This window comes from Suncus etruscus, chromosome 6 (assembly GCF_024139225.1).
Source record: "Suncus etruscus isolate mSunEtr1 chromosome 6, mSunEtr1.pri.cur, whole genome shotgun sequence".
In the NCBI taxonomy this organism is placed as follows: domain Eukaryota; kingdom Metazoa; phylum Chordata; class Mammalia; order Eulipotyphla; family Soricidae; genus Suncus; species Suncus etruscus.
The window spans coordinates 56416575-56438176 of NC_064853.1; the positions used below are offsets into that span (position 1 = coordinate 56416575).

A 21602-nucleotide genomic window follows, 5' to 3' on the forward strand; every position below is an offset into this window, starting at 1 on the left:
GTGAGGTCCCAGTGGAACAATAAGGCCAAGTAAATCTTACTGACTGAGAATTGTGTTTTGTTTCAATTTCATTCACTTCCTAAAACTGGTCATTTTTAAATTGCTTACAGTGATTTAAATTTTCTCCTAAGGAATTAGCAATACTATTAAATATTAATTTCTCAGTGGTACATTTCATATAATCTAGCTGTACCACATTATTATTTTGTCATGAATTTTTAACACTCAGATCATTCCAAATTGACATTTCAGAAATTTAAAAACATTACTGCACATAAATAATTTAGTTCCAGAAAGCCACTGACTTCATGAAGTACTGGGTTAGAAGATTACATTCTTCATGTACTAATGAATTTGAAAGGTCCACATGGTTCATTAAAATATGTGTTTTTTTTTTAATCTGTGCAGATATTTTGTAGAGTGATTTAGTGGTGCTGCCATATAACCAACATATACTTCATGGAAAACTACAATATTTTCTTTGGGTAATAACTAAATTGATGTTTCCCTTTTATGACCTAATATGAAATGTCATTTAGTGCTGAGGGTTGTAAGAAAAATTGCATCATAATTATGATAACCATATCCCTGTAGCTAATTTATATATTTCAATCTTAGAAATGTGTGATTTATGTAATGAAACTAGCGCCAAAGGATTATTCAAAGATTTAGGTTCTCATTCTACATATCTAATTACAAAGGGGTTCAGGCTTGTCAATAAAACCCATAATCACATTTTTACACAGAAATATAAAGCAGTCTCTTGAATCAAAATAGCGAGCCTTCTTGAAGAGAAGGAAATATCTTCAGCTCTGGGAGATGAATGGAAGTACTGGAGTGTATACTCTGCATGCAGAGCCCTTTAGCGTGAACCAATGCAACAGTGCTAAGGACTTAGCAGTGCCCAACCCCTCCATCATGATCCCCCTAAACACGCCATCCCCCTTCACACACCATACACACATGAAGTATCCTCTGCTGAGAACAGTAATTTAGTAATTTAGGTGTTTATGTCAGTGCTTTCTGTCTTTTTTTTTTTTTTTGAGTGATGGTACAGCTGGCAGGATGCTGTCTTGCATGTGGTTGGTCCAGATTTGATCTTTGACACCCTATAAGGTCTGTGAGCACCACCAGTAGTAATTCCCTGAGTGCAGATCCAGGAGTAAGCCTGAGCACCACCATATGTGGCCCCAAAACAAAAATGATCATCATCATCATTATCATCATAGAAGCCCTAGTGTTTTCTGCCTTCTAATGTTATTTTTTGTTTTGCATTTTCCTTCATGTTGAACCTCTTGAGGAAATCCATGGCAAATGACTGTATTACTTCAATTATATTGCTGATGGATGATCAAAGGTATTTTCATGAAGTGAACTCACTTGAATTCCCTTAGAAAATATTTAAAGTTGTACTTGGAACACCAAAGGAAAAAACTAATTCAAAAAATAAGTCTCTTTATTGGGGCTGGAGAAATAGAAAAGCAGGTAGAGCATTTGTCTTGCATGTGGTGGATCTGGGTTCAATTCCCTGAGCACTTCCAGGAGTAATTCCTGAGTGCAGAACTAGGAGTAACCACTTAAGATGGCCAGGTGTGTCCCAAAACCAAAAATAAATTCTCTTAGTTTTGTATATCTAAATCTCCTAACAGTGCTTACTATTTACAATGTTATGATTGCTATTTATTGTTTAAAAACTCATTAGAAAACACAGAACTCTATCTTTGTAAACCCAGTCTTTGTGAATGTTATTCTGTGGAACTTTGATTCAGTTTAGTTCAGTAAAGAGAAGAAACAGGCGTTTGGATGTTCAACTCCAGGTCTTCCCTTCTGCTTTTTTAAATATTTCCTTTTCCCCTTCTAAACAAAGCCATTTCTTCAACATCACTGAAAGACATTAGGTGCTTCGGCAGTGTATTTTTAAACTGCAAAATTAATGGCTCTTTTTGTTTCTAGTTTCACTTTTTATTTTGCATTAATATTTCTCACATTTGGGGCAGGTTTGCTCTTTTACAACCCAGCAAGTGCTTTTATTCCCATGGAACATTTTTTTTCTTTACTATCTTTTATAGTTTATGATAACATTTTAGTGCCTCACAAAATGAAGAGGACTTTATTATTTAGTTATCACAAAATCTTTGCTACCAATCATTTGTTTACATGGGGAAAATAGTAGTAAGCTAAACTACATAGAAATAGACTTCTTATATTTAAATGCTTCCCTGTTAGTCATTATATAAACTAAAAAGACTTTAGAAGTCTCTACTCTATTTTGCTAGACTTAATTTATTTCAGTAGAGAAATTACAGTGGGGAAGAAAATGCCAAGTCCTGATAGATAGACTAATAATAATCCACTAATGTAAAAGTTTCTTATAGACTCCATTAGTTAGGCAGGTAAATGTAAAATTATAACTTCAGGCAAATTTTTAATTTGCAACAACTCTTCTTCGTAAGTAATAAATTTAAGAAGCAGGAATTGGGGCCGGGAAGGTGGCGCTAGAGCTAAGGTGTCTGCCTTACAAGCGCTAGCCAAGGAACGGACCGCGGTTCGATCCCCCGGCGTCCCATATGGTCCCCCCAAGCCAGGGGCGATTTCTGAGCACATAGCCAGGAGTAACCCCTGAGCGTCAAACGGGTGTGGCCCAAAAACCAAAAAAAAAAAAAAAAAAAAAAAAAAAAAAGAAGCAGGAATTGCACCATTTTAAAATAAACGAACCATGTTGAAAGGAATTGGGTAACACATTCTAAACTTGAGGTTGGAATTGGCTGGTTAAACTTCGTATTCCTATCGTTGCATGAGGCTATTTTTGTGCCTTTTACATTGGGCTGAATTCTAAAACATTAAAACTGTGAAATAAACCCCGGACATAGAGAAGAAAATGGAGTCCTGTTGTTTTCATTCCAAGCACTCCCTTTTGGCCCACATACTTGCTGCCTTTTTCCTTTACCCATCTGTAAATCTGTGCTTGAACTCAGTGACATTTCATCCAGTAAATAAGCAAGTTTCAAAGATCTGCTGTCAACTAGACAAACCAAGTGATTCTTTTTTCTCCCTTCATATTAAGAGCAAGATTGGGTCTTGTCTTCTCTTATGTAATCAGCACAGAGTTCTTTATCACGTTAAGGTAGCTCAAAATTCAAATCAGATTTTTTCTTTAGAGCACTTGCCTTGAATGCCGTCTGCCTGGGTTTGATCCAAGGGATTTCATATGGTCTCCCAAGCAACACCAGAAGTAATTCCTGAAGGCAGAGCCAAGAGTAACCTCTGAGCATTGCTGAGTGTGACTTCCCCAAAAAACTTAAAAACATAATTTGTACTTTAAAAACATGTCATACTTATTTACTATAATTTTCTTATATATACATAATATATATATATATATATATATATATATATATTTGTTTATATTTGGGCCATATCCACTGGTGCTTATCAGGGGTCACTATTAGTAGTGCTCAGAAAACTATATGTGGTGCTGGTGCCATAGATTCAAACAGGAGTCAGCAAGATGCAAAGTAAGTGCATAAAACCCTGTAATATCTTTTTACAATATCTTAAAAAATATTTTAGATATGGTGGACACCAAGAAAGACTTATTTGAAGTGAAGAATTATGCCATATTGGTGCTCAAACATGCTTCTGAGCAGAGAGGAAGATAGATGTGCTTGATTTATCTAATATTTTAAGGATTTTATGTGCTCTAGAAAGATTACCTCCTATGTTTTTTTTCAAAATTTTATAATATAGTAAATATGTCAAATTTTCCTAAATTAGATAGGATCTCTTCAGCCAGACTTCATAACTCAAGATGCAAATTTCCATTGTATAATTGTCATAGATTATTCATTTAAACTATAACTAAATTAATTTTGTCATTAGTTTATTAGATTCCTTCTCTAATAACAAGAAGGTGTTATGGAAAAAGTAGAGTTTTGTGTTGGAGCCCTGAGTTCAAATTTGCAACACCACATAGCTTCCTTTTTTGTTGTTGTTTTTTGTTTTTGGGCCACACCCGTTTGATGCTCAGGGGTTACTCCGGACTTTGTGCTCAGAAATCGCTCCTGACTTGGGGGGACCATATAGGACGCCGGGAGATCAAACCGAGGTCTGTCCTACGCTAGCGCTTGCAAGGCACACACCTTACGTCTAGCGCCACCTCTCCAGCCCCACTACATAGTTTTCTAAGCACTGTACTTGTAGTCTTTGAACATTATTGCCCAAACATTCAACCTAAGTAGTAGGGTATAACTCATGCTTTAGGGAGAGTATAGCAGGGAACGGCCTTTGGTTTATTAGCAGTCCTGAGATGACCTCCTTAAAAGAGTAATTATTAAGAAAAATTTTTGTATTTAGTTTTTGAAATATTAACTACTTTGGCCATAGTAATTTAATATATTTACAGTATGTTTCAGAATGGTTTAGAACTTTAGAAGTAAAAGAATAAAGATCAAATGCTGCAAACCAGAGGGTAATATCAAGGATGCAAAGTTATATAGTAGAGTTAAAAACTAATACAAGAATTGGGAATAAAGTTTGAAGAGGAGCACATTCTGAGTTGTATGTTGGTGGGTGAGCCACATGAATGAGTGAACAGGGAGAAAGGAATGACTTCAAAGATGGGGCATTTCAGCATAAAAATCTTGTCACCTCCTGAAGTCGAGAAAAATACTAGCACTTTTTTATATACTAAATGCCTTTATAGTAATAGCTTGTGGCTAATATTAATTATAAAGATTATTTATATTTCATGTTAAAAGTAGAAAGGTTTGATTTGACCTGGTCATGTTTATTTTTTTATTTTAGCACCTAAGAATGGGTTAGTGTTTATCTGTGTGTTGTTACTAAATTGGGGGATTTTTGAATACTAAAGAAACTGACTTTGAAGAAGAAAGTTTACTAATGGAAAAGATTTGGGACATTGGTGATGGAAATGTTGCACTGGTAAAGGGGGGTGTTCTTTACAGACTGAAATCCAACTATAATCATATTTATAATCAAAGTGTTTAAATAAAGATATTAATAAAAAGAAAAATGTATGAACTAATACATTTGAATATTTTCAGATCTTCAGTCATTTTAAATTAAGTAATTTCTTATCCATTTATGTAATTTTTGTTTTGTTTTGTTTTTTTGTTTTTGTTTTTGGGCCACACCTGGCATTGCTCAGGGGTTACTCCTGGCTGTCTGCTCAGAAATAGCTCCTGGCAGGCATGGGGGACCATATGGGACACCGGGATTCAAACCAACCACCTTTGGTCCTGGATAGGCTGCTTGCAAGGCAAACGCCACTGTGCTATCTCTCCAGGCCCCATTTATGTAATTTTAATGAGGGAAATTATGTGAAAATTTACTCCCCCAAACTTGCATATATTAGCATAATTTATTGCATCAGAGTTTTTAAATAAGCTACTTCAAAGGATATTTAATAACAATAAACAAATATAAAACCATAATTCTGTGGCAGGTCAAAACTTTACCCAAAGACAAATCTTTGGAAATGTTGAAGGAGTATAATTGAATAGTTTCAGTTGTTAGTTATAGTTTCAACACTTTCTATCCTTGGTTATTACCATTTTCTTTTGATATGACAAGTCACTCATTAAAAGAGAAGAGAGCTTTTTCCTGATGTTTGTGTTTTAATATTTGCATTTCATCTCTATGTATTGCCTCTTTCATGAAACATGTTATTATACTGGACTATAGAAGGATATTCAGGGAGATGCACACAGAAGAAAGCAAAAATGAACCTATAATCTACCTCCAGAGATTTTCCTTACACTCTCTATTTTCTCTGTGACAGCAACAGGGAGTGCGGATCTTTGTAATGCTCTACAAAGAGGTGGAACTTGCTCTTGGAATCAACAGTGAATATAGCAAGAGGACTCTGATGCGTCTACACCCTAACATAAAGGTATCAGGCTTACCTTGCTGAATAATAATTTTTCATTATGATTTCTTAGTAGTTTCTCAGATATTATTTCCTCTGAGCAGTGGTAATTTGTAGAATTTATGAATATGTACTTTTAATGAATAGCATTGTGTACTTAGAAATAAAACAATACTTTACACTTATATTATCAACATTATTGAAGTCAAGAGTTACATTTCTTTTTCTCTTACCCTGATCATTTAGCCCAAAGCATACTTAATACTTTTTAATATTCAAAAATCATGCTTATATCTACACTCCTCCTAAAAATATTAAATTGTTTGGAACCTCTTAGATATGATCTTCTTCTGACAGCTAGTGATCTCTGATAACAACAAAGAAAACTCGTCCAGATTTAAAAGCATTTTTATAGCACCTTATTTGAATTACTAATAAAGTAAGTAATGAACACAATAAACAATTTGAAAAAGCCATTTGATGTTTTACCAAAGACCTAAATCTTATCAATAACTACTTCCCCATCATTGAGCTACATCAAGACTTAATGAATTAATAAATCTCTAGCAGGCCAAAGTACATAACAATTGTATAAAATGATGGGAGAAAAAATACTTCCTCTAGAGATTAAGTTGCTGAGTGTCATTATTCCTAAATATTATTTATTTATGCACCAAGGCAGAATAATTTCTTTGGTTTCTTTAGATATCTTTGTGATTTTGTTGTATATTTTATTGATTCCTTTATAAATAATACCTAGTAAAATTGTAATGAACTATTGAATGTATATTACTTAGCAATGAATGTATTTAAACAATAATAGGTTTATATTTTTGAATCTTTGAGGACAAATTAGCAAAACTGTTTTTAACCTATAAAGAGAAGGCTCATGAGCAATTTTTTGAAGGGGGTAATAAACAAAATAGTTTTTATTGAGCAAAACTCAGAAATATGTGAGAGGAAGAGGAGAGGAATATGCGTTGAAAAAGAATATAGGTTTTGCCAAGTGGAAAATAAGCAGAAAGCTCTCTAAGTGTTCAAGGGACAAGCTGTTTGTAGGCAATTTAAGGGTTGTCTACAAACAAGAGAATATAAAAGATAATAATTAGCACTTTATATGTCATTTTAAGACCTAAATAAATATGAAAAATTTAATATTCATATAGCATATTAATTTGACATCCTGTCACCACATACATCATGAGTGATCCCTAAGAGCAGAGCCAGGAATAAGTACTCCTGGGTGTGACCACAAAACAATACAAAAAAAATTACAATCCACTTCTAGTTCTATAGCCAAAGAAATGAAAGTAGCTCTCAAAGAGATATTTGTGGCCATAATAATCATATTTATAGCAGAATTATGCACAAGGATTAAATTGTCAGCAAATTATCCTTTGTCAACAGTAAAAATGTGGTCTATACATATAATAGTATGTAATTCAGCCTCAAAGAAGAAGAAATTTCTTTTTTGTTTATTTGATTTGGGGACTTGGGGACACACTCAGTGAAACTCAGTGTTTACTTTTACCTCTATGTTCAGAGGTATCTTATGGTAATGATTGGAGTGACAGGCAGTGCCAAAGATGTAACCAGGATAAGCCGCATGCAAAGCAAATGCCTTAATCCCTGTATTATATCTTCAGCCTGAAGAAGGAAATTCTGACATGTAATAAAAATGGATGAACTTTGAAGCATTATGCTAAGTGAAATAAGTAAACCTACTTTTATTAAAATATATGGTCAAATAGTCAGCTCAATGGCAAGTCCCAAGGTATGGCCTAGAGAGAGAGGAAAATGAATGGCAAGTAGTAAAGAAGCATCTCTGCTAAATACTGAGCAGAAAATAACAAGTTTGAGTCTTCTTGGATTTATACACAAAACATTTTTGGTACGAAATATAGAAAATTATATATATGGGATAAAACAAATTTGTTGCAATATAAATGACTTGGGGTGGGGTGGGGGCTCCCAGTATTTATGCTCAGGACTCTCACTCTTGGTGAATCTTTGGTGACCATATATGATGCCAGGGATCAAAGTTAAGTCAGTCATTTGCAGAGCAAGCACCTTACCTCTTCTTTTTTTTTTTTTTTTTTGGTTTTTGGGCCACACCCGTTTGACGCTCAGGGGTTACTCCTGGCTATGTGCTCAGAAATCGCCCCTGGCTTGGGGGGACCATATGGGACGCCGGGGGATCGAACCGCGGTCCTTCCTTGGCTAGTGCTTGCAAGGCAGACACCTTACCTCCAGCGCCACCTACCCGGCCCCTAAGTTTTAACATCTTTTTGTTTTGTTTTGTTTTGTTTTGTTTTTGGGTCACATCCGGCAGTGCTCAGGGGTTACTCCTGGCTGTCTGCTCAGAAATAGCTCCTGGCAGGCACGGGGGACCATATGGGACACCGGGATTCGAACCAACCACCTTTGGTCCTGGATCGGCTCCTTGACCTTACCTCTTCTATCTCTCCAGTCCCTCTTTTCTTTTTGTTATGCTAACTTAAGTTTATTAGTTAATTGTATATTATAGTCTACTTGTATGCCTCTTCAATATATGTTATTAAACCACAACTACTATTAAAGTGTAAATATCTCTTTACCAAAGTCCATTAGGTATTTCCTCTCCATTTCACCTCTTTTTCCCTCTTCTTTCTGGCAACCAGAGTTCTGTGATTAGAGGTCACAGATTTGTATTTACTGGTTTTTGTTTTCCCATGTTTTGCTTCTATAAATATGAATATGAGTGATCATCAGACTTTTTTTATCTGATAAATGATATTTTACTTTTTAAAAAGATATGTTTATTTTTTCCCTTTCAAGGTAATGAGACACCCAGATCACGTGTCATCCACTGTTTATCTATGGGCTCATCATGAGAAACTTGTCATCATTGACCAGTCAGTGGCTTTTGTTGGTGGAATTGATCTCGCCTATGGAAGGTGGGATGACAATGAGCATAGACTCACAGATGTGGGCAGTGTGAAGCGTGCCAACATGGGATCCAACCAGTGTTTTCTAACAGTAAGTATCTCTAACTCTAAAAATTGCATAATATGGTCATAATTTGCACAGGTATATCTTAGCAGTATGACTCATGGATTGAATAAGAACATTTATGTTATTGAAGGGGTAAAGAACAGTGACTCAAACATCACACAAATCTGGTTTCAAACTTGCTTCACTATTAGCTAGACTATAATATTGCATCTTAGTCTTTTTTTTTTTTTTTTGAAATACAGGAAACTAAGATTCAAGAGATAGGTAATGAAGAGGGTGCTTGCTTTGTACACACACTTCTGATTCAGATTTGATCCCAGGCACCCTAGTACCCCTAGACTTCATATGGTCCCTGGAGCCACACCAGGAGTGATTCCTGAGCACAGAATAATCCTTGAGCACCACCTGGTATGACTCAAAAATGAAAAGTAAGTTAGAAAATAAAAACAGGAAAAAATTCAATAGAGTATTTACTACCTTATCACTAGCTACTTTTTCTATTTAAATTCAGAATTTATTTTCTAAGCCAGAGCATTAGTATATGCAGCATGTACGGCCCTTGCCTTGCACACAACCAACCAGATTTGATTCTGGGTATCTCATATGGTTACTCCTGCCAGGATTAATTCCTGAGCTCAGAGCCAGGAGTAATCTCCGAGTGTTGCCAGGTGTGGTCCAAAAGCAAACAAAAAAAATAAGAATTTATTTATTTTATTTGAAAAAAATATTCATAAATAAAAATATATGGCAATTGGGATTTAACTAAATAACTGTACCCAGTGTTATTACAAGTAGCTGTTAAAGTTTTGGGAATCTTCCTACTAAAAAGCATTCAGAAATAAGAGAGGTCATTCAGTGGTCATTTAGAGAATTTTGATCAAAAGCAAGGATTTAATAACTTGTCTCAAAATAGCTTTCAAAACATAAATTATAAAATTATCCAGATACCTATATATTTCTATATCTTTATACTCATTATTCCATTCAAATAATTGCCAAATATCAATTAACTTATTAAACTTTCATTAACTCTGCCTGGCCTTACTGCTTTGACTTTTTTTTGGCATTTGAGCCATATCTGTTCAGGGCTTCTCCTGGTAGGCTCAGGGGACTTACATGGCACTGAGAAAAAACCAGGTTAACTGCTTATAAGGCAAGTGCCTTATCCTCTGTTCTCTCTCTCTCTCTCTCTCTCTCTCTCTCTCTCTCTCTCTCTCTCTCTCTCTCTCTCTCTCTCTCTCTCTCTCTCTCTCTCACCCTGTGGACCTGTTTTTGACTTTCCTGAAAAATCAACTATTTAGGAATCAGAGATAGTATCATGGTCAGGGTGCCTGCCTTACATGTGATGACTTGGGCTTGGTCCGGAGCTCCATAAGGAGTGATCTCTGAGCACAGTGCCAGTAGTAGTCCTCAGCATTACCAGGTGTGGCCCTCAAAATCAAATTAAATAAATGAAAATAGCCTCTTAGTGGATATATATCAGAGAAATCACTTGGCATAAAGAGATTGTTTAATGTTTAACAGAAAAAAAATAATGTCATAGCTCATGTATGCAACTCATGAAATTATATTTGAGACAAAGTTTAATTAGTATGCCATTCCAAGAATTTGGACCATTGATAGGAAACTCCAACAGGTATTTTTGTTGTTGTTGTTGTTGTTGTTTTGGGCCACATTTGGTGATGATCAGGGGTTACTCCTGGCTATGCACTCAGAAATCGCTCCTGGCTTGGGGGACCATATGGAACTCCGGGGATCGAACCATGGTCTGTCCTAGGCTAGCACAGGCAAGGCATATACCTTACTGCTTGCGCCACCCCTTCAGCCCCTCCAATCAGTATTTTTTAAACTTGTTTTTATTGACTGATCATGAGATATGCAGTTACAAAGTTGTTCATTATTGTGTTTCAGTCCTCAATTTCTCTCCATCCCCTTTACTCTCCCAGCCTGTCTCCATGGCAGCCATTTCTTTCCCCTTTTTTTTCTTTTAGGCACTGTTCTTTGTTATACTGTTACTGAAAAGGTATTATGCATATCATGTTGCCTCCTTTCAACACCCAGTTCTTGTCCAAAGTGATAATTTCCAACTGTTGTTATCATCTTTGTGTTTTCTCTGTCCTAACTGCACTCCTCTACCTTCTCTTTGTGACAAGTTTTCTACCATGAACCAATCCTCCTGCTCCTTATTTATATTGTGTTTAGGTATTATTCTAATTGCTGTTTTTTAATATCCCATATATGAGTATAGTCATTCTATATATGTCCCTCTGACTCACTTTACTCAGCATGATACTCTCATGTGTATTCATTATAGGAAAATTTCATGACTTCATTTTTTCTAACAGCTATGTAGTGTATTCCATTGTTTAGATGTACCATGGTTTCTTTATCCACTCATGTGTTTTGGGGCACTTGGGTTGTTTCCAGATTCTGATTATTGTGAATAGTGCTGCAATGAACATAGGAATACAGATGCCTTTTCTGCATTGTCTTGTGGGGTTCCTGGGAGAGGTATTCCTAGATTCCCAGAAAGACATTGCTGGAAACTAGAAACTTAATATTTTTGGGGAAATATAATTTCCCCAAAAGGTTGTCTTCTTTTGAATAAAGAAGCTATTTTCATAGCTCATTAATCCTTCACTTCTGTGGAATTGATCTCATCATACTCTGTCTGTAACCTGCACATCTTAACCTGCTCTCAGAAAATCATGACAACATATCTTACATAGTCTTTTATTTTAAATAACTTTTTCAGGCAGAAACAATAAACTCTCTGGAATCTCTAAACCTCAATGATAAAAATGAATCCAGTAAAAGTCAGACTATGTTGAAGAGTGTTGATTATATGGATTCAAAATTGAAAGGAATAGGAAAGCCCAGTAAGTTTTCCAAATTCAGCCTCTATAAGCAGTTGCACAGACACCACCTGCACAACGCAGACAGCATCAGCAGCATCGACAGTGCCTCCAGTAAGTCTCTTTCTGATAATCTATCTGTTCCGTCATAGCCAGACACTATATACCTATTTCTCAAATGGAATGTAAGAGCATTGTTAAAAGGTTGCTAGAAAGTCCTATTCAATGTCATGGCATTTCCATGGTTTTGCCTCATTTTAGTACAGACTTATTGTTTTATTCACACAAAGTAGTCAGAACAACCCCAATTTCAGCTTTTCATGGTGGCATAATGACTACACTTTTCTAAAATGATGTCGTGTTATAAAGGTAAAAAAAACTATTAAATGTACTTTATATACTTGTCATACAAGAAATTTTATTTCTCTTTCCATCTAGAAATACATCAAATTTTATCTTCAACAGATGATTCTCTATGTCTTGTCAATTTGTTCTTCCTTTCAAACCTCTTAAATTTTCTTGAATGTAGAATTTATGACAGATTTTTTAGCCTTGCCTAGTTTTTAAAATGATTGAACCTATTTTTAGTTTATAAAACTTGATATAAATATATAATATTTTGTTTAAAAAGAATTCTTAACTTTCTCTAGGCTATTGTAATCACTGTAGGGGTCATCACAATTTAATCCATGGTTTCAGACCCCACCTGAAATTCTTTCATTCTTCTAGCAACTCTGAGCAGAGGCTCACTAAAGCCAATATTGGTAAGTAACGTGTGAAGCATTGGACCCGCCTTGGCTTTAGCTTTTGCTGCATGTCTACTGAATGTGTTTCTGGACTGGATTTCTATTTGCATAGTTTTTGTGCTGCATTTAGTATTAGGAATAAAATTTTGGTAGTTATTCAAGGTCCCTACTCCCCCAGAGAGTACTGTACAGCAACAAAGATTATCATAGCCAACTATATACAATGGTGAGTTCAAGTCAACTGCTTTGCTATAGAATTCTGTAGAATTAAAATTCCCTTGAAAAGGGGACATTTGCGATGTTTGGTGATAATCTGATTGGAATTGATCAATAGAAAGACTTGAAGGGAATGGGGTAAGAAAAAATTCCGGATTGGAAAAATTTAAATGCTTTTCCATATTAGAAATTACTTCATTCAACTGAACATCTATCTTTGAGTCTTTCTGTTTGGGAATAGACTGGAAGTTATACACAGTTACTTTGGATTCTACAGCATAAATAAAGGAATTGAACACTTAGTAAAAAATCTTGAAGGTTTCTAAATAGAGAGAGCATCATCCTCTAATTGTAAACTTTTAGAAATTGCAATTCATAGGGGTTTCATAAAAACTAACATATACATGAGGAATAAAGTAACTGAGCCCTAAATCATAATTGTGGAAATGAAAAGGAACTTGGCAACAGATTAGATACAGGGACAAATCATCATCATCACTACCACCACCATCATCAATAACATCATAATAAAAATTAGTCAGCTAACATTTATCTATAGACTCTGTCCTTCTCTGCCTGAGCTCTTGCTGTAACAGTGCTTATTATCTCCTTACCTTTGGGGAAACTCAGGGTCAGAGATAAATAACCTGCCCAGGGAAGTGAAGTAGCAGCTTTTTATCCTCATAAAGTTCATGATTCAGAGTTGTGTTAAGCAGATAGATCCTACTCTTGGCTACTTTCCCACAGTGGTTCTAGTATACTCCTTAAGAAAGGACTGAGAGTCCTGCTAATGTAGCTGGAAGTAAGTCACTTGTTGCTGGCAAAAGCTCAGGAAACTGAACTTCCTTAATTTCTGATAACTCAAGGTTATCAAGCTAAACTTTGAGTCATGGTTCCCACATTCTTTAGTCTTTAGCTTACATTCTTTAAAATGTACTTATTAACTATATGCAATAAAGTCAAACTCCATGAAAACTGTTAAGAAACAAAATTATTTTTTGGTTTTTGGGTCATACCTGGCAGTGCTCAGGGTTACTCCTGGCAGGTACAGGGTACCACATGGGATGCCGGGATTTGAACCACTGTCCTTCTTTCTGCATGAAAGGCAAACCTCCATGCTATGTCTCCGGCCCCCAAGAAAAATTTTATTATATAAGCAATGCTGCCATTTCTTTCATTTTAGAAATGAAATATGTTATAGAAAAATGTTTTGTATACATTTAATACAGATCTTATATATTTACATTATACTATGTTATAGGGAAATGATTTGTATATATTTAATGCAAAAAAGTATTTTATGTATATATCAAATTAGGATCCACTCACAATCATTTCTATACTCAGTGTTGTCTCAAATTCCTGAGATGGAATCCAGGAGGCTTAGGGAACTTTAGGTCAAGGACCAATACAGACATAGATTTTAAAAATGAAAAGTTGCATACAGGTATTTCTTTCAATTCTAATAAGTGATTTTGCTGCTTGAAGACTGGAATTTAAAATGAGGTGGTAAAAGAAAGTTTTAAAACCGTGGAATTGAGAAGTTTGAGTTATAATAGAGTGTTAAGTGTTGCAAGCAATAGGAAGGACTGGGGCCAAATGGAAAAGATGAAGCAAGCTAGGCATTGAATACATTAAAAGGCATCAGCATGATAAAGATGACACCTATGGTAGTGATCTGAAGACTTGGTTGTGGATATGGATGAATGCTCTCTCCCTAATGAAAAGGTATATACATATCCAGTGCATTTTTGCTTTTTGAGAAAAATAAAGCATAATCTAAATAAGAATAGGAAATGAGTGAAGAACATGTGTGGTTTATCCTATCTATGGGACCATGCAGCTAAAAAAATACTTTTATTTATTTTGGACCTCCCAGGAATTGATCAGGGGTTCCTTAAGACCTCATATGGAGATTCTTCACTAACTAGGCTGGCTGTTCAGTGCAAGAGCCAGAGGATGCAGTGCTATTAGGGCGCTGAAGTATCAGGAATTATCCTATTCACCTTGGCAGTTCTCAAGGTCCTCTTGGGCTGCACCCAGTGATTGGGTTAGCCACATGCAAGGCATGTTGTTGCAGATAACTAGCTAGAAGACCTGGTGAAAGTGCATTAGTGTCTGGATCCCAAGCCAGTCCAAAGGTGTGAAAGTCATTGAAATAAAGGAACCATGTGAGGAGCCAGAATGTCTTTTGAGATACAGAATTTTAGACTCAGAGCATATCTCTAAGAGCAGCTCTGTAAACAAAGGTCATGTTAAAAATATCAAAGAATTTCGAGCTCCCTTCCTGGTGATACTTAACCTGAGACTTGATGGGGTGCAGTTTGGAAAATTTGTATGCAAACTAACTTTTTTTCTAGAGGCAAAGTCATGCACTTTCCCAATCTTGGTTGCCCACAGCTTTTCCTGAGAGATGCAATTCTTTTTTTTTTTTTTAACTTTACGCCTCACATTTTCCATTCAAGGACTTTGCCAGCAGTTCTACTTGTGTTCTCTCCACTCTAGAAGAGTCCACATTTTCCACTGGATGTGTAATTCTCTCTCTCTCTCCCCTCATATTTTCTAAATAAACATCTTACTTCATTATCCATCTCCTTTCTGAAATTCTTACTGTGACAATAGACAACATATTGGGGAAAAATGCATGAACAGCAGTAGGATAAATTATTTTTTTTGTCAAGATAAGATTACAAACCATAACCTAAGGCCATGATTCCTCAAGAGTTTGTTGAATTAAATTCCAGCACCTCAGCTTAACTGCAACATGATGCTGGTGAGGTGTAAGGTCTATGAAACATAGGTATTCATGACAAACTTCATCACTACCTGCAATATAATAATTTGAATCCTGTACTATATCTCCATATCTTATTAAAAATGTAGTTGAGGGGATAAGAAAGAATATAGAGGTTAAAGTACTTGGATTACATGCCAGCTGATCCTAGTTCAATTCCTGGTATGACACTGTTTCTCCAAGTGCCATGAATGATACCTAAGTACAGAGTTAGGAGTAAGTCCTGAGCACTACTGTGTATATAAAACCAACAAATCCTCAAATAAAAATGATTAAGAAATTAACTAGTGTGAATGAAAGTATATAGGATTTGTTGTTTCATTTAATAAGTATTTCTGAGCTTCTATAAAGGCCAGTCATTATTCTAGAAGCCATGTATGTAGTGAACAAAACGGATAAAGTGAACTTGTTGGAGGGTTGAGGATGAAAATTGTTTATGTGTGTCTGAATGTATGTATTACTGAATACAATATTAAATGATGAGGAAAATCATGGCAAAGGATAAAATAGGAAGGAAAAGCAGAGAGGTCAGATCATTTTCTTGTTGAAGATGGAAGGAGAGTGCTTTCCTAATTAAGTGAGGGTTTTTTTTTTGGAGGGGGGGCACACCCGTTGTCTCTCAGGGGTTACTCCTGGCTATGCGCTCAGAAATCGCTCCTGGCTTGGTGGGGACCATATGGGACGCTGAGGGATGGAACTGCGGTCCGTCCTAGGCTAGCGCTTGCAAGGCAGATGCCTTACCTCTAGCACCACTGTTGCGGCCCCATTAAGTGAGTTTTTAAGAGAGGTCAAAGGGAAGAAAAGAATGAGGATGAGAGGTCTGAAAGAGGGGAATTGCAGCTAGAAGGATGCACAAATTTAGAGGTCAATAAGAGGCTAGTAGTGTTTGGGAATGTGACTGAAGCTGAGTGAGCTGAAGGAGAGGGCTAGAAGCAAGGCAGAGAGTACTGGGAAGATTTTGTAAGTTCTTAAAGTGCTTGCCTCTTCTTTCTCTCTTCCTTTCCTTTAGCTTAGGGATTATTCCTGGCTCTTTCCTCAGGAGTGACCACCTGAATGGGCTCACTCAGTTTTTGAAGGACAGTATATGCTGGCAGGGTTTTAAACTTGGTTGGCTTCATGTAGAACCTTAACTTCTGTACTACCTCTCCAAAAGATTTATTTGACTATTAAATACATAGAGCGAGATTGAAAGTAATCAAATGGTCCTCAGCGCAGGATGGACAGGCGTGCAGTCCATTTTTATAGGATGATTCTTTGGGGCTCAGGGTGTTGTGCGGTGAACCAGGAGGTGTTGCTTATATTTCAGGATGGAGCAGAGAGTAGTTTCTAATCACTGGCTGTGATATATGAAAGACATGATGGTTTTCTATGAATGATGTCAAATGGATATTTTAATTTGCAAACAAAAGCAATTTGATTGAAAAGAGAAGCCAAGGAGAGTAGGGTTCTTTGGGAGCAGTGCTTTGCAAATTGTTCCTCAAATTTAGTGTTTCCCAGAGACTTTGATGAGGATATGACCTCTCTTGGTAACTACTTCAAACAGAGGAATCTTTTATATAGTGAAGTTCCTCGTAAGATTAAATTGGAAATAAAATACAAGATCCTCCCACTAAAAAAAGAAGTTTACTGAGGACAGCCCTAGATTTGAACTATGTAATGACAAACTTCTATTGTGTTTTTGGAATTGAAACCCAAATTAAGCATGGAGTGACTCCGTTAGAATTTGAAACTGAATGTTGGCTTGATTTAGTAACTTCCTTTCCTGAAAATATGAAGAAAGTGAACTTCTGGAGCTTCATGCTTCAAAAACCTAGTAAACCTACTGTGGTGGACAGAAGTCACTGTGGAATGTACCTGCAATGTGACCAGAATTTTCCAAATAGAAAAAGTTAATAAAATCCTTTTATTTAATATGTGATAAGTAAATGTGTTAGGTAGACTGTTTGTATTCTAATTCAAACTCACTCAGCCATTTTAAGACCTTTTTCCTTTGACAATTATGGTGCCAGAAGAGATAATTTCAGATTCCATTTTTTACTTGGTACTATGTTATTTTATAAAGGTTGAATTTATTCCTCTTAGGTTTCATTACAGCCTATGTTTCCCTTTAAACAAGCATAAATAAATGGTCTTGGGAGGAATACTTTTGCAACATAGTGGAGAGATTTTATAGCTAGATATTTTATCATAAGGGATAAAAAATACTAGGAGTTAGGTGTATCTAAACTATTCTCCTAGATGCGATGGTATTAGACAGATAAGACTTATTTTCTGTTATCAAGGAAGTATATTCTCTAATGTTAATGATCAGTTTTAAATATTTTACTAACCTAGTGCTTTAGAAATTTATCAGATAGATATCCCTTACTGGCAAGAAAACTCAGTATTAAGCCTTCTCCATAAATGTAAATTCTGAACCTCAATGACAAACTTCAAAATGTTTTAAACATGAAAATATTTTTAAAAATATAATTCTTTGAGGATCTGTTTAGTAACTGATCTTCAACAGCAAGGGAGGAAAACTGACATTCCAGGTAGGTGTGTAAATCATAAGGCACAAATATGGAAAATGCTGGTTTTCATTGAATATTTTAGACCTGAGTATGGAATGTGGTACATACAGAATGATTTTGTTACTTTCATACAAAATCTTTGAGTCAGGTGTCTTTCAAAAATTTGAATATGCTGGATTTTGGAAAGGCAATACAGGACTTATACCCTAAATTATGATAGAGAACTTGAAGTAACTCATTTATATTTAGACAAAATCAAGTGGAAAAAAAAAACAAATGATAACTGCCTCTCAGATTACGTCTGCTTTTTCTCGCAAAATGAACTGCGAAAAGCATTTAAAGCTTTAGAGCTTTGGGGATTTGGAATCATAGTTAAGAGTTAGTTAATTAGTGTAGCTTGGATTGGTAGGATATAGCTGTACTAATAAACTTTGGAGTTTGGATTCAGGCTCTATTGAACCTCATTTACTCATGGAGTTCCCTAGTGAAAGAGGGGTAGGAGAAGAAATTTGAGGAATGGCAGTGGAGTAAGGGATAAGGATAGTGCTATATTATAACTTATATTAGAGACCAATGGAATCTGAATAACCTGTATGCACAGGCCCAATAATTTAGAATATGAAACATTTTTTCAGAGAAAGAAAATCAGCAAAATTGTAATAGAATCTGCAAAGCAGTATACAGAATTGGATGGAGAAAATAATGAAGAATGGATAGAGGTCAAAAGCGAGCTCCAAATTTGAATTTATGTAACTAGGAATAGAGAGCAAGCATCACGAGGGTTTACCTAATTTTATGACAATAATTATTTATTTTTGTGCTACAAACTATTTTAAAATTCTTATGGGCTAGCCATACAGGTGAGATTAAGACAGACACTGGGACAGTTTGTAAAAGAAGGCAGATTAAAAGGAAAAAGTTGGGGGAAGAGAAAGGAATTGTCAATGCACAAAAGGGAAAGTTGACATAATGGAAAACAAGTGAATGGAGTTTTGGAAACCAAGGGATGGGCAAAAGGAGGTGGCAAACCTGATGATTCTGAATGAGTTCTACAGGCATCTCTTCCAAGAACTTTAGCAATCAGAATCTGTGCCACCGAATAATGAGTATTGCAGAAAATTGGCATGAAACATGTGGGCCAATAGGTAGGTCAGGTGCAGTGATGAAATCCAGCTGAGTTCCAGCTACAGACTGATAAATTCACAGCCCCTGCTCCAGGTGCTTTTACAGTACCGAGACTCATCATAGTAACCATGAGTGTTTTGTTCTGTCTTGAATGCTTCATTTGTTCTGAGAAGGAATCTGATTTATTTGATATAGTTGACATAAAACAAAAAAAAACACATTTGATTTGTGGGCAGGTGAAATTCAATTAATATCAACACAATTTCCTGAGACAAAGAAATTTGTTTTTCCTATAACCAATAGCTAGAGAAAAGTTAATTATAAACCGCGTATGTAGCATAGTGAAGGCTTTGAGAGTTTTTTTTTAAACGAAGACAAATTATGTGCCATTTTTTTAAAAAAAAAAATTGAATTGGCCTAGCTTGTTCTTTGTCCTTCTCTTCTCTTTTTCTCTCTCACTTTTCTTTTAAACAAAATGCAGTGCTTACTCTGAAGAGCCAATTGGTGAACCACCAGACAAAGCAGAATGTTGGTTTCTGTGAGGCCAGAGAATTAGTACAGCAGGTAGGGTGCTGCATTGCATGTAGCCAGTCCAAGTTCAATCCCTGGCATCCCTTATAATTCACCAAAGTCTCACCAGGAATGATTCCTGAGTGCAGAGCCAAGAGAAAGCCCTGACACCCCTGGACATGCCTCAAAACAAACAAAACAAAGATTATTTGCCTAATGTGGGAGGGAAATAAGTCATTGGGAGAAGCAAATAGAAATCTATCTTTAACATTATTTAAAATGTCCATAAACTGGGCTGAGTGATAGCTCTAAGATCTACATCACACTGCCTGGCTCACATGAAACTCAAGTTTCAGTCTCATCCCCTACATGGCTCACAAGTTCTACCAGTCGTTGCCCTGGTGGTTCCTGCATTGTTAGTCCTGAGCACTGAACTGGCAGGCCTGGAAGCTGGTCTCCTGGGAGTGGACCCAGATGCCCAAGAACAATTGGGAACCCCCCCAATATAAAGCAAAATATTTTGCTCCACCAATAGTCATTAACTACCAACTGAATGCCAGGAGAACACCAGGCAATTCAGGAATACACTGTCCCCTGAGGGCTGTTACTAGACTAGAGAAGAGTTGGATAGAGGGGAGCTTTCTTCCAGTCATGAGGCAGAAACAGTGACAATTGTTAGTTACCCAAGTGTGTGCTAGCAACTGCCTCTCTTTGTTGGGGTTTGGAGAGTACCCCTAATATAAGTAGGTAGGAAATAATGTGACATGAAGAATAATGAGAAAATCAGGCCTGAGGTACTGAACCAATATGCCAGACAAAATAAGTTATATACCAGCTACACAATAGACTAACCTGTCAAAATGCAATACATATTGTGGTACTAGTTGGGGTCCAGTAGTATGTGGGACCTAAAATAAGGACAGAGAGAGATTAGCACCAATTTGTGAAGAGCCTTCTATGCATATCAAACCCTAGAAGTTGGCTGCCCATAGGCAATAATTGATCTAGAATTCATTTTCAGCAGGACATTTATATTCCAAAAACTCATTTCTAGGTCAGGACTATGGTTGAATTACCAATCCAGTACTTTGACTGCCTACTGCAAGTGGTAACATTTTATTTAAATAAATCATATTTGGATCCAGTGTCTACTTATGAAGTACCCCTTTGTGCCAAGTGCTGCATTTTTGATTTAGAGCCTGCTATCTCATTGCTTTGTTGCTCTGTTGTTTACTATCAATGATCCCATGAAGGTACAAGCTATATAAGTCAAAGTATTTACTCTTAATTAAATAAGCTATATATATATATACATATATATAAGCTATATTAAGCTATATAAGTCAAAGTATTTACTCTTAATTAAAATGATCCTGGAAAGCTCTGGGAAATGTTGCACAAGGCTGCTGCTTTTGCATTCATATAGTAATAAGCCTTTATGTTGTGATTTTTTTACAGGTGTTATTTATGTTTCTAGGAAACTAGGTGATTAGAACCCAAAATATCATCAATGTCATTGAGACCAAGTTCTTTGCTTTACACAATAAAGATCTCTTTTTTTGTTACACACTAAAGATTTCTGACCCTAAAAGGTGAAATTCAGTTACTTTGTTAGTCTTCTTTTTATAGAATTGAAAAGCAAGGATTCAATATTAGTTTGCATTACTAAGGAGAATTATAGTATCTTGATGTGTTCATGTTTCTTAACCTAACCACTTTCTCCTAGTCACCCCCCCCAGTGAGTTTTTTATTCACATTATTCTAGTATCCATTCTCCCCCCAGGTATAAGGTTAGTGAGAATACTTTGCTTAGAATTTGAGAATATTATATTGTATCATCAGTTGGTAACCAGACTAAAGCCCTATCTGTCTAGAAAAGATAAACTAACATGGATAATAAAAGTTAGGTATCACACAGAACAGACATACACTATACTTGTTATGAATCTTGAAAAGAAAAGA

At 35.9% G+C, this 21602-nt stretch overlaps 1 protein-coding gene across 1 annotated transcript in view; it reads left to right on the top strand.

Moving 5' to 3' along the window:
- The window catches only part of PLD1 (phospholipase D1), a 212008-nt gene that overhangs the window by 107883 nt on the left and 82523 nt on the right, over window positions 1–21602 (top strand). The window contains exons 13-15 of the mRNA XM_049775678.1: window positions 5801–5911; window positions 8705–8905; window positions 11637–11850. Coding sequence (XP_049631635.1) covers window positions 5801–5911; window positions 8705–8905; window positions 11637–11850 — 526 coding nt within the window. The remainder of the gene's footprint in view (window positions 1–5800; window positions 5912–8704; window positions 8906–11636; window positions 11851–21602) is intronic.